General features: G+C 32.7%; 3 protein-coding genes across 3 annotated transcripts; 2 read left to right on the top strand and 1 right to left on the bottom strand.

Annotated features, from left to right (window-relative positions):
• Positions 1-4,591: 4,591 nt before the first annotated feature.
• LOC148193071 (polyubiquitin 11) lies at positions 4,592-6,052 on the bottom strand. The gene is made up of 2 exons (XM_088098877.1): positions 5,893-6,052; positions 4,592-5,455 (listed from the first exon to the last, which is right to left on the bottom strand). Exon 2 carries the CDS (start codon positions 5,453-5,455, stop codon positions 4,766-4,768), a length of 690 nt encoding a protein of 229 aa, XP_087955003.1. The 5' UTR covers positions 5,893-6,052; the 3' UTR covers positions 4,592-4,765.
• Positions 6,053-8,452: 2,400 nt separating this feature from the next.
• On the top strand, positions 8,453-10,500 carry LOC124832048 (pectinesterase-like). The gene is made up of 2 exons (XM_047306163.2): positions 8,453-9,453; positions 9,648-10,500. Exons 1-2 carry the CDS (start codon positions 8,487-8,489, stop codon positions 10,343-10,345), a joined length of 1,665 nt encoding a protein of 554 aa, XP_047162119.1. The 5' UTR covers positions 8,453-8,486; the 3' UTR covers positions 10,346-10,500.
• A 3,894-nt stretch (positions 10,501-14,394) lies between these two features.
• LOC124832050 (pectinesterase-like) lies at positions 14,395-16,334 on the top strand. Its single transcript, XM_047306164.2, has 2 exons — positions 14,395-15,396; positions 15,511-16,334. Exons 1-2 carry the CDS (start codon positions 14,433-14,435, stop codon positions 16,206-16,208), a joined length of 1,662 nt encoding a protein of 553 aa, XP_047162120.1. The 5' UTR covers positions 14,395-14,432; the 3' UTR covers positions 16,209-16,334.
• The last annotated feature ends 510 nt before the right edge of the window (positions 16,335-16,844 follow it).

Genomic DNA, 16,844 nt, shown 5'->3' with positions numbered 1-16,844 from the left:
ACCCGAAAACTTATGATGTTGGAAAATGTGGGAAGATGACAAATAGGTGAGAGTGATGTAAATTAGCTTCACCAGCATCCGTAAACGTACAATTCTTTAACGTTCTAGAAATCAATTTTAGAAATTAATTCGACTATTTAATTTATTGAATTTGTTCGATATAGATATTTAATTTATTTCAATCTCTTAAAAAATATTTTTATTTTAATTATAAATAAATGAAATAACTTAACGTAATTTAGTAATAAAAATAAAGATGTCTATGGTCATGTTTGGCCCCGGATTTGAGCATATCAACACCGATATCATTTCGACTCCTCTCAGTTTGTCATACTTTGGACAAAGGTGTCTCATTTTCATTCCATGTGTTTTGTTTTCCTGTCAGAAATATATCAAATATTGAATGCTTATTTTCATTTAAGAGAATTTTTTTTTCAGTTACTTTTCATTCAAAGGTGTTGAAACCATCTTTAGTAGGTTGGACTCCATTACGATGAGATCGTAGTTCCTTTATAAATATCCTTTGTTATATACTATATGGATATTTTTCTATATTTTTATTACTTAAAAATTAATAAACATGAATTGTATCCCAATTATTTTTTAAAGCTAACTCTTTACAAATAACTCGTTATTAACAGAAAAGATGAGAATTTAATTTGCTTATGGAACTTACATTCTGAAACTTAAAATTCAAAGAAATTAAAACTTTTCTCATTTATTTGTTCAACACACACATTCCACTGGTGACTTTTATTTATAAAAGAGACAAGAAATTGCCACGTTAGTTGGTGTTGAAAAAACTTACATCTAGAAACAATTTCTTAAAGTGTGAGTCTAGGGACGACTTTCGGACACAGATGTGTTTAAACTGAAACCTGAACCGCAAAAATAATTCGACTGTCAGACACAGTTTATCGACAACATGATCCGTCAAAAAATCTTCGCAAAAGCTCATAACCCATCCGCTACTCGTACAAATATCGATTTAGAAAATACCTATTTAGAAAATACTTATGAATATTCTACGGATATTTCGTTTAGAAAATACTTATTTAAAAAATACTTATGAATATTCTACGGATATTTCGTTTAGAAAATACTTCAGACAATACTCGCGAACCCTCAAAAAGTATAAAAAATATATTTTAAAAAATTTAATTTTAATTAAATTAAACCTAATAAAATATAAATTAATTTTATTTTTAATTAAATTTAATTTAAAAAATAAAAATTAATAACTTTTATTATTTTTTGCGGTAAGAAATGGATATTAATAATATTATTCATTATCCAAACAATATTTTCACATCACAACATTTTAACATTATATATATAATTCTGTTATTAATTCAGGTTGATGTTTATAATTATTAATAATATTACTCATTAATCAGACAACATTTTAACATCATAACATTTTAACATCGTGTGTGTATATATATATACACGATTCAGTTAATTAATCAAATAATTACAATATCATAACATCTTAACATCATATATTGTAAGACCCTGGAAACTTAACTCTGCAAAACCTATGTCAAATCAATTTAATGCATTAAAAACCCTCTCCAGTGCATTAAAAACGCACCACGAACTCTGACGCACGTCCGCCAGGTGTCGAGAATGGAATGTTCTGAAATCAGTAGTGGAAGACAAGTGTCAGCAAGAGAACGGACGTTGGTTTTTTAAACAAAACTGACTTCTCTGAAAACAGCGTCACTCTCTGCATGCACTCATCTTCTCCAAAAATCTGATCTTTCGAATTCTCCACCTACTCTCTAGAAAACCTCCACCTTCTCTCTATTGTAACTCATTACCCTCTTCTCCGATCACGTTTCAGAAACCATAGGAGCATTCTCTGAGTTGTGAGCTTCAATCGGAACCGAATAGATCCAGGTTCTGAAACCGGTAAGTCTCTCGACTCTAGACGCTCGTTTCTGAGTTACATACGAACCCAGATGCAGCTGCATGCAAGCGTATAAACTAAGTTATGTGCGTTTTTCTTTTGGTTAGTTTTAGTTGGAGAACTTAAGAAGAACGTTGAGGGTAGAAAGCCATAGTTGGACGAGTCAAAATCACATTCTTAGGACGTTCACTACTGATCCAGGTAAGGGAAGCTTATTAATTTAATTGATACTTGTATGTTGTATGAAAGCATGTTATGGACTGGATGCATGAGATGTACGCTAATTGGTTATGTATGAACGATCGCTGTTAGAATGAATATGGTATATGTTTGGTTGAAATGTATGTTGATGATTGATACGTATGAATAGGAAATGAATTATCACTTTGAAGTATGAACGATTAATGTGAATCATATAAAGTTTGGAAATTTATATTGATATGAAGTTATAAAGTATGAACTGATATGTTGAAATTTGATATTTGAAATAGATGAAAATCTAAATATGAACTCCTTCCTATGATAAAATACGTTCGTCATCGTACGGTCTTATACCGTTCGGTTTTCTAGTAAATGACTTAAAATGGAATTCTTTCATTCGGAAAGAACTCTGATCGAGAACGATCGTCCTCGTGTGAAAAACTAGGTTTGAGCGTTCGGCTCAGCCTAGTGGTATACGAGTCTTTGAAATGAAATAATGAAATTATACCTTATACTTAAAATTAGTAACGCTCAGTCTTATACCAAGCGTTCGTCATAAGTAGCGCTTAGTCTTATACTAAGCGTTCGTCCCAATTGGTGCTCGGTCGTATGCCTAGCGTTCGTCCTAATGAGCTCTCGGTCTTATACTAAGCGTTCGTCCTAATTAGTGCTCGGTCATCTACCTAGCGTTCGTCCTAAGTAAGTGTTCGACCTTATACCGAACGCTCGTCCTTACCTTTGATTTTCAAACGTGCGTAAATAACGTTCGTTCAAATATTTAGTAAATGTATATTATCGCGTCCGGTCATTGACTGGCAGTCGATCCCTTTAAACAAATTGTTCTCAGTATAGTTAATTATTTGTCTTGTTGTATCTTTATCCATTTGGAGTCGGCCTAGAGCCTTTGTACCTAAATTATTCTGAATATTGATTGTATATCTCTAAGAGTCGGTTCATTCAACTGATTCGAGTAGCAATGACGTTCGTCATATAACTTTGTGTTGACTTATTCTGATTGGCAACGAGTCTTTCTAAATCTAGTCTTTAGCGTTCGTCTTCGTTCTTCAGAAGACTGAACGTTCGTTATTTTATATTCTTAAAACTAAAGATGAAAATGATGATAAAGTGTAAGATTCTGAAGGGTGAATCTTATTTTGAGTGATTATATGATGATGGATTTTGGACGAGCGTTCCAGGGAGGAACGACTCATGTATTGAATATGGAATTTGGTAAAGTATGACTGTGGGCATGCTAATGCTGGCTGGTCCATCCTGATGTTCCGTGAGTACTCATCCTCACGTAGAGGGGGTAGGTCATGTGTGGGAACGACAAGAGGTTCTATTCCTTAGGTGTACTTTGGATAGGACTAACCTCGAGTGGCAGCTGTTGAGTATATCCCAGTTACTACACCACTTGGGTGCAAGGACGCCTGTAGCTACACAGATTCATACAGTCCGGACGGTTTGTCTAGTTATATATTTCTGATGATATTATATGTTAAGTTATATGTTGTGTGTGAATGGAAATGTTAAATGTATATGTTGATGTATGAATTAAATTATATAAGCTTACCCTCTCGTTTTCCTTGTGTTGTCTGTTGTTTATGTTCGTCCTGTCGTTGCAATGATCATCCGTGTGGATGTGAGCAGAAGGCGAGGCCACCTTGGAGGACGTGATTGAAGAAGAAAATCTGGTCGAAGTGGAAGTTAAAGCCGAGCCCTAGAACTTTAGTTATTTATAGATGTTAGCTTCTTAGTTTTGACATTCGGTTATTGGATTTTGTACAGCCGTTCGTTCTGAAAATTCTAATACTTCTGTAATTGCATTCTAATTCTGTATTTTAAGCCGTTCGACTTTTGAACCTCGTTTTATTAGTGTAAAGACTGCATTGTTTTACTGTTAAATATAATTAATTCTGATTTATGGTAATTACTGTATTTTGAAATGTTACATATATTATATATATATATATATATATAATCAATCAAATAATTATACTACGTAAATAATATTAAAATATTATAAAAATGCTGTGAAATTATAATTATCTTTTTTAATATGGACTCCCTTATGAGAACCTTTTTTATTCACACACTCAATCTATTACTGACTCCTCTCTCTCTCACAAACTCACGCATCTAACCAGTTCTAACTAGCTCTGATAATCAGATATTAGTGAGACACTGAAACTTATTCTACGAAACTTGAAACTAATAAAAAACAAAACTCTCATTTATTCGTTCTAACACACGCTTTTGATAATTATATTAACGAAAGTTACAACATAATTGGTGTTGAGAAAACTTACACTTACAAAAGCTTGGTATGTCATACTGGTATTTGTCTCCTCTATCTTTCTCACATTCTTACTTTTTAGCATGTTCATGCTTTTGGCCGCCTCTATTAGTGTTATTAAAGGACTTGTAAATTTTTACCTTATTTTTTATGAGACAGAGAATGGTGACATCCCGGCAAAGTATGAAAAACCAAATAGCAGATATTAAATTTCAAAGCGGATGAAATTGATATTAATGGATTACAAAAGTTGTTGATAGCGATAAAAATAAAACAAATTTATTTAACGGGCCAACAGAGACATACAGAGCAAGGTGTTAAATTTGAAGACAACAGCCAAGAAGGAGTTATAGCACTTAAAAACCACCACGAAGACGCAGGACAAGGTGAAGGGTGGACTCCTTCTGGATATTGTAGTCAGCAAGGGTCCTCCCATCTTCCAATTGCTTCCCTGCGAAGATCAGCCTCTGCTGGTCCGGTGGAATTCCCTCCTTGTCCTGAATTTTCGCCTTCACATTGTCAATAGTGTCAGAACTCTCAACCTCCAGAGTGATTGTCTTCCCAGTCAAGGTCTTCACAAAAATCTGCATCCCACCCCTGAGTCGGAGGACAAGGTGAAGGGTTGACTCTTTCTGGATGTTGTAGTCTGCAAGGGTGCGGCCATCCTCAAGCTGCTTACCAGCAAAAATCAACCTCTGCTGGTCTGGGGGAATGCCCTCCTTGTCCTGAATCTTAGCCTTCACGTTGTCAATGGTGTCTGAGCTCTCCACCTCAAGCGTGATTGTCTTTCCGGTAAGGGTCTTGACGAATATCTGCATTCCTCCACGGAGACGGAGGACCAGATGAAGGGTGGACTCCTTCTGGATGTTGTAGTCAGCCAGGGTGCGACCATCCTCCAGTTGCTTCCCGGCGAAGATCAAACGCTGCTGGTCTGGTGGGATCCCTTCCTTGTCCTGAATTTTGGCCTTTACGTTGTCGATGGTGTCGGAACTCTCTACCTCGAGAGTTATGGTCTTACCAGTCAAGGTCTTAACGAAGATTTGCATCTGCACCGTCATACCCAACCAACAGATGAATCAAAATCAAACCAGCATAAGAATCTTAATTAGAATAATTGACAAAATTTAGGGCTCAACTCCAGATCAAAATCACGATCTCAAACACAAAACAGAAAATAAAGCATCACACACACAAAAACTGAGAATCTTAATTAAAATAATTTACATATTCAAAACTGAAAATTTGAAGCCCGGAACATTAAGAACGTCCATAACATTTCCTTTATCAGGTTTAAAAGGCAGCAGCGAACAGGATTCATGTTCGCAGAACCATACACAAGTTGCCGTAAAATTAAAAACCTAACAGATTCTTCAGATGCATAAAAACCCAAAATATTGAATTGCAGATAGATGATTAAAACTTCAATGAAAAATTAGGAGGCTTAAGCGGAAGATTTAAGAGAAGGAGGAGAGGAGAAACACACCTTGAAAGATTTGAATGAACCGAAACTACAGAAATGAGATTGAATTGGTGATGACAAGCATTGGGGTTTGGGGTGTGTTATATAGGAAAAACGCGATGAGGCGGTGATGGAGTTGGATACGGAAACAAAGAGAGCGTTACCACTTTGCCAATCACGTTGCGACGCGTGTAAGGAAGAGCGGAACAAGGCAGCTTCTAGAATCATGACGTTGGAAATATAAAATTCATTGATGGCATTGGCGGTCCTGTCCCTCTTCTTTTCCTTTTTATTTTTGGATTTTTTTTCCTGCAAAAGATGTATTATTGGATTTAGTTTGTTAGAACATCGTTTTAATATATTTATTTTTAGTTTTATTACGTCACACTACTTTTTTAAGACTTCATATCTATTTTCTGAACTTTATAATATCTCATTTAATAATATATGTAATTTACATTTTAACCAAGATATTTATTTAAAATACAAATTACTTTTAATAACTTTTTAATTTTAATGATTCAAGGAGTTAAATTTGTTATCAGCAGTGTCTACTATAAAACTTTATAAGATTCAGATTTTAAATTATAAACTCTAAATTCTAATACGTTTAAGCTCTTTTTACTATAAATTTTAAATTATTCATTCCTTTCAAAAGCCAAGAGTCTGTTTTAATCTTTTTAAATAATCACAAATTGAAAAATAAAATCGAAAAACATCTGTAGAAATTATTTTTTTAAAAAAAATAATCATGTTTTGTAATTATCAACCTTGCCTAATCTCATGCAATGAATATATCATAACTATATTATATACACATTATTCACAAAATTTTCCATCTTTTGTTGTTTCCTTTGGTATTAAATTTCGATAACTGTTGTTGAAAGCAGTACTTTGTTTGATTATAATAACTTGTGCTTAGTCTGACCACCTTTTACACACAATCTACATGCAACTTGTTATATTATAATTAATTAATTTATGTACGGAACAAAGTATAGCATTACTGTGGGTATCTCATAACACTAGCTCACGCTTAGTAACATAGTATGTTTATGTGGGCTGGCTGGCTAACTTGAGTTGCAGGAATTTGTATTGAGTAAGCATTTTTTACGAAGAAAACAATGGGAATAACGTCATGTTGGATTAATAGGATGCTTTTTATTACCTAAAACATTTAGTATTTTCACATAATATAAGGAATAAATGTATCATTAACAAAGTATAGCATATAAACTAATTTATTACCTGCTTTCTCCCCATTTAATATGAGTTTTCTACCATTATTAAAAGTAAGAAATGAAGTTAATGGATCACATTGTCTAAGCTCTTTTGATGGTTTTAAAGTCCTGAATTAAATTATCATTGTCAACAACTGAAATTATTGAGATGACAATAATTGGTATTATGTTATAGATTTATACTTTGTTTTATGTGATAATAAAAACTAATTAATTAATACTAATATTTTTTTTATCATGTTTGTTGTTTCAAAATATAGAGTTTTTATAAAATATTACTTTTGTTGCCATTAAAAATAACTCAAAACGTGTTTATGATTTATGAAAGTGAAAAAAATGTGTATTGAAATATACATAAACAAATAAAATTAAAAATATTGTAATTTTAGAAGTTAGAATGAAAGTGTAATTCTAACTATATGGAAGCATTATTTTTTTGCTCCAGAACGTGTATGTGTTTATATGAAACGCATTACAATATAGGCATGTCTACATCCCTTTTAAATATTCAACCATCTGTTTAAGATGTTTTTTTTGTATTATTATTGTTATTATTAACGTTGTTTAACAAGTTGTTTTATATAGTAAAAAAAGTGAAAGAATGATGACTATGATGCAAGTTGCTTTATAAAAACGCAGTTAATAATGGCCATCACGATGAAGAAGCGAAAAACAAGGCTTTCTTTTGTCACGGTGCTGAAGATTATGAATGACAATGAAGAAGACGACCGACATCCCATTACACTTTACCCAATAAAAATGGATAAGATGTTTAAGAGAATCAATCTTGTTGCCTCATGGAAGAGACTATGCACGTGACATCCTATTTGAAAAGATTAATAGAAAATTGAGTTGTGATTGTTTGAATAAAGTTTCAGATTATGCTAAGGTCGGGTTCAATGAACAAGATTAAGATTGAATTAAATATGAGCCTCTGCTCAATAATGTCTTCTACAAAACATCCATTGCCTCTTATTATGTCTCCTGCAACTAAAGTGTGGCTCCACTTGCCATGCTTTTCTTTTAAAAAATATTTACTGTCACCATGCCATAATTCGGAGCTTAATTATTTAAACTTATATATAAACTTAATCTTAACAAATATCTATCTATGCAATTAAAATAGTTCGCACTATCATTAAATTAATGGAAAACATTAATAAAAAAATTTCAATCCTTGGATTCGTCTCCTCTAACCGAGCATTGTTAATAAAAAAAAAATCGTTGATGACAGCTATTTATAATTTTATTGGTAAAAAAGTAAACTTTTCCACAAAAACTTTTTATTTTTTATTATTGAATATATCCTCGTGTAAGAAATTTAGGGCTATATAAAGGAGAAGGAGGCAAACTAAAGAATCACGAAGAGGCAGTGACATGGCTACCCAACAATCTCTGTTAGAGAAGCCTAAAAAGCCCGTTTCCAAAACTATCTGCTTACTCCTTTCTGTAATTGCAGTTCTAAGTTCATCAGCTTTTCTTGCTTCTTATATCTTCAAACCATCCTCGGTCTTCAACGATTCCTCCCTTAACCATGTCTGTCATCACGCACTTGATACTACATCCTGCTTGGCACATATCTCAGAAGTAACCCAAACTCACATGTTCACCACAACAAAACGCCACAAATTCGATTTGCTCAAATCGTTCCTGATAAAACACGCCTCACATATTGAGAAAGCCATGGGCGAAACCAACGCTATCAGACTCAGGGTCAACAATCCGAGAGAGGAAGCAGCTTTGAAGGATTGTGTGGATCTGATGGAGTTATCCTTGGACAGAGTTTGGAACTCCATGTTAGCACTGACAAAGCAAACCACTGAGTCGCATCAAGATGCACACACGTGGCTGAGTAGCGTGCTGACTAATCATGCAACTTGCTTGGATGGATTAGAGGGTGCTGCTCGCAGTGTTATGGAGGATGAACTTGAGGACTTGAAATCTAGGTCAAGAACCGCTCTGGCGATTCTTGTTGAGACGGTTTTGCCACCGAAGGTTGAACAGATAATTGACGAACCCCTAAATGGGGACTTTCCCTCGTGGGTCAGCATCAGGGATCGGAGGCTTTTGGAGAGTGGGGTCGGGGACGTCAAGGCCAATGTCGTGGTGGCTCAGGATGGGAGTGGCAAGTTTAAGACTGTCACTGAGGCTGTGGCATCCGCACCGGACAACGGCAATACAAGGTACGTTATTTATGTGAAAAAGGGAACATATAAAGAACACGTTGAAATTGGTAAGAAGAAGAAAAACGTCATGCTCGTCGGTGACGGTATGGATGCAACTATAATCACCGGAAGCTTGAATTTCATCGACGGAACTACAACCTTTAACAGTGCCACCGTCGGTATGTACTGTCTTCCCCGTATATTTCCAGTTTCTCTGTTATGTTTGACCTAATTATGTTTGTATTCCTGAATAAGTGAAGTTACCATTTTGATCGAATGATCAAAGATCTGAATCACAATAAGACACAAATGAGTACAGGACATCTTGAATTTTCGAACACTAACCACGTATAGTGTTATACGGGTTTTGCAGCTGCCGTGGGTGATGGATTTATTGGTCAAGATATATGGTTTCAGAACACAGCGGGAGCGGCAAAACACCAAGCGGTGGCTCTTCGTGTAGGCGCCGACCAATCTGTGATAAACCGTTGTCGCATAGATGCCTTTCAGGACACTCTCTACACACACTCGAACAGGCAGTTTTACAGAGACTCTGTCATCACTGGAACCATTGACTTCATTTTCGGAAATGCCGCTGTTGTGTTCCAAAAGTGTAACCTGGTGGCCCGAAAGCCCATGAGCAACCAAAAGAATATGGTGACGGCTCAAGGAAGAGAAGATCCAAACCAAAATACAGGAACTTCGATTCAACAATGTAACCTAACACCGAGTTCAGATCTTAAACCCGTCGTGGGTTCCATCAAAACTTATCTGGGTCGTCCTTGGAAGAAGTATTCGAGGACTGTTGTGATGCAGTCGTCGATAGACAGCCATATTGACCCAACAGGATGGGCAGAGTGGGATGCCCAGAGCAAAGACTTTTTGCAAACGTTGTATTACGGAGAGTACATGAACAGTGGAGCAGGTGCTGGAACCAGCAAGAGAGTGAATTGGCCCGGTTACCATATCATCAAAAGCGCAGCAGAAGCCAGCAAATTCACAGTAACACAACTCATCCAAGGAAATGTTTGGTTGAAGAACACTGGGGTCAACTTCATTGAAGGTCTCTAAATGCTTCTATCTGTCTCTCATGAGTGTGCTTTTCATTTCAGAGGAAATTAGGTAAAAGGATGCTTACCATGGTTGTCTCTACTGCTGCTGACACGTGTTTGAAAATGTAATAAAGAATCTGCTAAAAAAATATTAAGTAATTTCCGTTAGACTAATTTTCATTTGTTTCACTAAAAAAACAGGTATTAATTAATTGTTTGAAAACAATTTTTTTTTTCAACACTGGACATAGAATGTCATCACATCATCACATCTAGATAAACACCTTATTCTTAACTAAATATGTTACTGATTAAATACTGAAAATGTCTCGTTTTAAAAAAATATGTGAAATGAATTTATTAAATGCACAAAGTAATTAAGAAACATTGGATTTAGTATGATATAAGAGACACACCGGATCATGATCATGCTAAGATACATTATCAACTTTTTAGTCTTTTGGTGCATAATAGAAAAGGAAACACTGTGTGAAAGTGTATGTATGTAGTTGACCATTATTTCAAGCAGATGAAACCAAAGAAACAAAATTATATTTAACAATAATAAATTATTATCATTGTCTTCCAAAAATTCTCCAATTTATAAAATAAACTCTTATAATATTTCATGTAGCTTATGATATATTGTTAAAAAGAAAACATCTAATGCTATATTAAAAAAATTCTAAGAGTAATACTAAATACGTTCAATATATATATATATATATATATATATATATATATATATATATATATATATATATATATATATATATATATATATATATATATATACATATATATTTGATAAAATCTAAATTATTTTTTTGAAATAAAGTCAATTAATTTTATGTAATTAGATTATTAAATATTTTTTTAATTATGTTGTGTATAATTACATTTCTATTTTAAATCATACTCTTAGGTATATATATTTATCTTTACTACATAATGAAACACAAATTCAAATCACTTTTCTTTTTTATATTATTATATCACGAGTTTATGTTTTTTAGACTTTATCTCTTTGTGTTTGAAGTTGTGTGCTTCTTGTTTTTTTTTTTTTTGCATAGACTCACGCTCTAAGATTTTTCTTTTCTTTTTTGAACTATCGTGGCTTCCGACTCCAACACATAGAAATAACAAAAAAAAGAGAAAATAAATAAATAAAGAAGATATGAATGAAATGAATTTTTTACATTCTTTTTATTGTTTTTTTTATTAGTTATGTTTATATTATATAGCTGAGTGTGTCATTAGATTTGGAAGTGTATTTTAAATTACTCAATAATATGTTTTGAAATGTTCAATTCAAAATATATTTCTGGATTCAATAATATATTTGGTATCATACAATCCAAAACCTATTTAAAATTCTATACCTCATCTAGATTAACTTCTCATATTTTATTATAAATTTACAAGGGCAATATGGTGAAATCTTAATTTAAGAAAAGTGCAGAGAAAAAAAAAAAGGAAAAGACTCCTTACTATCGGCCCAAAAACACAATTTTACTTTTGCACTCATTGTTTTTCTTCTCCCACCCCCAATCCAGAAATTTTTTCTCTGTTCCTCTTTTTTTTTTATTTACTAAGATGACATTATGTACACCTTTATTACACTATAACATGATTTTTAAAAAGGTGAGAATTTTATCCCCCGACAACCGAATTTTGACTTTGTTTTCATATTAAAATGCTAGAATTTTTTTCTGAGGTTCTGAACTGAATTTTTAGATTTTTTTTTATTTTGTGATTTTTTATTATCCATAATTGATTTAATTCTTAGTTATATAATTCAAACAAAATACTTAAAATTATCAATCATTACATTAATTTTTATACATTATTTTGTATTTTACTTTTTACTATTAAATTGATTTGAAAATTAAATCATTTATTAGAAATAAAAGTTTAATTATTAATTATAGATAATATACGATGACTCTGTTTACACAAATTTATTTATTTAATCTATTTTAAACTTAACATATTACATTATATCTAATTATTATAAAAAAAATTAATAATAACTTAAATTAATATATACAAAATATTTTAATAATTTATTATTATTTATTACTATTATTCTAATTTAAAACCTAACATAAAATTAATCAATTCTATAAAATTTACTTATATTATTAAACATTAAATATAAATAAAATATATCATTATTGCACGGATAGAAATACTAGTTAAATACACATAAGGTGTATCACTGTCATAAGCAGTTCTTCTAGTCACTGTCATCCCCTGTTTTTAAGGTTACGTTGTCTTCTGTCATTTTCACCTATGTTGGAATATTGGGCTTTCGTTTATATCTTTTTCTATGACATAATTTTATTGAAATTGTTTCTTATAACTAAAATTGATTCTTTTAGATTTAAGATCATAAATTCAAGATTTTAGTTTTTGTTTACTATATTGTTGAAGATGAATTTATAAATTTATTCTAAAAATCTACGGAGGATATTAATAAATAAAATTTCATATTATATTCGCGTCTTTGTATAAATATATAAGAATTTAATTAAGTAAAAAGTATAAAAAATAAATTATTAATTAAATTTATTTACTCACAATTACATTTTAAATAATATAAACATTAACTTTAAAAAATAATTGATATTAAATAAATTTAATACATAATAAAACTCAATTAAACTAAAATATAAATTAATACTAAAATTAATTCAAATAGAAAATATAAGAACCAAAATAATAATTAAAGCTATTTGAATAATAATGAGAATTACAAAGTTATTCCGTTCAATGAGTGGATAACCTAACGTGCAACTCTAATTATGACTCATGCAAATAATGGAAAACGAAATTCATACAGTGACCGCACTTAAGATATCTTTTTCCTAGTAACACAATTATGTAAGTGAAAAAAAGTACAGACTGCACATGCAATTGTCGGCAGCTTATAATAAATTAATATAAATATGTTTAAATAAAATAATTATTTGGAGAGTTTTTCTTTATATTATTATTAAAAGTACCAAAAGGTTTAAAAAGTTCTGAACAAACATACTCTTCAACTCCAATGAATAGTATGGAAAGTAAGATTAAAATGTTATGGTATTTTAGTAATCTAATTTTATTGATAAATTTGTTACATTCATTTCACATTATTTTTTATTATACCCTTTTTAATTTTTTTTATTATTTTACTTTTATAATATATTAAATGAATTCACAATATCATTTTTTCTTTTATTTTTCTTAATTTTAATTCTATATTTATTTTGTTTTTTATTTTACAAGTGTAAAAATATATTTTTCAAAATCATTTTACTCATACAAAATCAAATAAATGTGAATATATATTACCTAAAAAAATGTGTAATGCATAAAAAGAAGTGTCAATGTAATTGCATAGATATAACCAAAGAGCGTGTGATTTAGTGTGACTACGTGAAAGGGTGAGAGAGATTTACAGGACAAAACATCTTGTCAAATCCACACATAACCTACAAAGGCAAGAAAAACGTGTCATGATATTATTCTTTTTGAAATGATATTTTCACACTCCAATAAATATATACAATTAAATAACATCTATTTTATTTCATTCGTTTTCTTTTTCTCATAAAATATAAAAATTAAATTTCTTTTTAACAATCACAATACTCTCAAAATATTATTGCTCTTATGTTGATAGACCTATTTTCAGATGTCATAAAAGAGGTAAATTAAGAAAAAAGAAAAATAAGAGAAAATAGTGAATATCATTTTATTATCTAGACTTATTGGAGTCTTAAAATGTCATTACTCTTTCTTTCTATCTTTAACTTGGATTACTTTAATTTATTCTAAATTAACTTTAAATAATTTATACTTAATGTACACTATAATTTAACTCAATCAACATGAAATCTTTATCAAATATAATAGTATATAATATAATTTCAAGTTACAAAGTAAAACAAATACAATAAAAATATTATTATTTTAAATTGTGAAATGAATATATTACAAAAAATTACAGCATCAATCAATTTATAACCACTTATATTTTATCTGACAAAGTTATTTTGGCCTATATATACAAGGGCAATGATGCATAGCCAAAACAAGCCAGTGGCATACTTAGAAGTATGGCTATCCAACAATCTCTGCTAGACAAGCCTAGAAATTCTATTTCCAAAACAATCTGTTTAGTCTTTTCTGTAGCTGCTGTAATATGTTCATCAGCCTTTGTTGGTTCCTATCTCATCAAATCCAGTTCCTTCCTTAACCAGTCTCCTCTTCAACGTCTCTGTCGCCATGCACTTGATAATCCATCATGCTTAGCACATGTCTCAGAAGTGGCTCAAGATCCCATCTTGACCACCACAAAAGACTACAACTTGAATTTGTTCCACTCTTTCTTAATGAAATCCACTTCACACATTCAGACAGTTATGAACACAGCCAGTTCCATCAAACTCAGGATTAACAATCCCCGAGAGGAAGCAGCTTTGAACGACTGTGTGGAGCTGATGGACTCATCCATCAACAGAGTTTGGGACTCGATGGTGACTCTAACAAAAGAAACCGATGAGTCACAGCAGGATGCACACACATGGCTAAGTAGCGTGCTCACTAACCATGCTACTTGTTTGGATGGGTTAGAGGGGACAGCTAGAACCCTTATGCAGGATGAACTCGAGGACTTGAAATCCAGAGCGAAAACCATTCTGGCCATGTTCCTTGCTGTTTTACCTCAGAGGGTCGAACCAATCATTGATGAACCACTGAACGGGGAGTTTCCCTCGTGGTTGAGCAGCAAGGATAGGAAGCTTTTGGAGTCCAGTGCTTCGAACATCAATGCCAACGTTGTCGTGGCCAAGGACGGGAGTGGCAAGTTTAAGACTGTGGCTCAGGCTGTGGCATCTGCACCTGATAACGGGAAGACAAGGTATGTTATTTACGTGAAAAAGGGAACATATAAAGAGAATGTTGAAATCAGTAGTAAGAAGACGAACGTGATGCTGGTTGGAGATGGTAAGGATGTAACTATAATTACTGGAAGCTTGAATTATATTGACGGAACGACCACGTTTAAGTCCGCCACTGTAGGTATGAATCTTTCCCAATTTATTCTACTCAATGGAATGTTTATATGCATTAAACTATTATTTTCCAAGGCTTTGATTGTAAAAATTGAAACTAAGTAGTAGCATGGGTTTGCAGCTGCTGTGGGGGATGGATTTATAGGTCAAGACATATGGTTCCAGAACACTGCAGGTCCACAGAAGCACCAAGCAGTGGCTCTTCGAGTAGGTGCGGATCGATCCGTCATAAACCGATGCCGGATCGATGCCTTCCAAGACACTCTCTATGCCCACTCTAACAGGCAGTTTTACAGAGACTCCTATATCACTGGCACCGTTGATTTCATATTTGGAAATGCAGCGGTTGTGTTTCAAAAGTGCAACATTGCGGCCAGAAAGCCCATGAGTAACCAGAACAACATGGTGACAGCCCAGGGACGGGAAGATCCAAACCAGAACACAGGAACTTCGATTCAACAATGTAACATAATACCAAGTTCGGATCTGAAGCCTGTGGTAGGGTCCATCAAGAGTTTCCTAGGCCGGCCATGGAAGAAGTACTCGAGAACCGTTGTGATGCAGTCCACAATAGAGAGCCATGTTGACCCAACAGGATGGGCAGAGTGGAATGCCGATAGTAAGGACTTTTTGAACACGTTGTATTATGGAGAGTACATGAACAAAGGAGCAGGTGCTGGTACCAGCAAGAGAGTGAAGTGGCCCGGTTACCATATCATCACAAGTGCAGCAGAAGCTAGCAAGTTCACGGTAACACAGCTTATTCAAGGAAATGTTTGGCTGAAGAACACCGGGGTCAACTACATTGAAGGCCTCTAAAATGAAGTCTTTAGTATGTTCGACCCGTCTAAGGTTTGGACATCTGGGGTTGTACGAAGTTTCGGTGAATGTACGATGTTATGTTTCATCTAAAATAAAATTTCTGTGTCTGGGACTTCCATTGTGCTTCCTTGTTTGCTGTTGCATGTTCATCCTCTTATGGATCTCTTTATCCCAAAATCAAACGTCTTAGAAAGAAAAAAAATCTTTATCCCATCGAACATTTTGTTTACGTAGAAGTTGCTTTTCTTTTTTCTCTTCTTCCTTCCTTTTTTGTTACTGAGAACCTCGTTGAACTCGAGTTGTCGCTGTTGTTCAAAGTCGAGTAAACAATTAGTTTGTTTTCTTTCCTTCCCATCATTAGATTTGTTTTCTTACATTTGAGTTCTTGTTTTTCTTTGACACTCCTTAATTTTTGTATATTAAGATTTTTTGTTGTCCTGAATTTTGTAGATTGAATTTTTTATTGGATTAAGATTTTTACAAAAATTGATTTTTGTGAGGTGAACTGGGTTCTCAGTCGAGAGATAAAGATGATGAATAAAAAATTGGAGAAAAAGCTCACAATAAATAGAAAATAAAAAATGGAGAATATAAGTTAAAAATTCATTTTTTTTTCTATCTCGTTTGGACATG

The sequence above is a fragment of the Vigna umbellata genome, chromosome 9 (genome assembly GCF_029865625.1).
Source record: "Vigna umbellata cultivar VRB3 chromosome 9, Vumbellata_1.0, whole genome shotgun sequence".
NCBI lineage: Eukaryota > Viridiplantae > Streptophyta > Magnoliopsida > Fabales > Fabaceae > Vigna > Vigna umbellata.
Note: the sequence above shows the minus strand (reverse complement) of the source record. Positions and strands in the feature narration are given on the sequence as shown.

Coding starts and splice junctions, on each gene's coding strand:
- LOC148193071 (XM_088098877.1), bottom strand. CDS start 5,455: ATGCAAATCTTCGTTAAGACCTTGACTGGTAAGACCATAACTCTCGAG.
- LOC124832048 (XM_047306163.2), top strand. CDS start 8,487: ATGGCTACCCAACAATCTCTGTTAGAGAAGCCTAAAAAGCCCGTTTCC. Junction 9,454..9,647: donor CTTTAACAGTGCCACCGTCG/GTATGTACTGTC, acceptor CGGGTTTTGCAG/CTGCCGTGGGTGATGGATTT.
- LOC124832050 (XM_047306164.2), top strand. CDS start 14,433: ATGGCTATCCAACAATCTCTGCTAGACAAGCCTAGAAATTCTATTTCC. Junction 15,397..15,510: donor GTTTAAGTCCGCCACTGTAG/GTATGAATCTTT, acceptor ATGGGTTTGCAG/CTGCTGTGGGGGATGGATTT.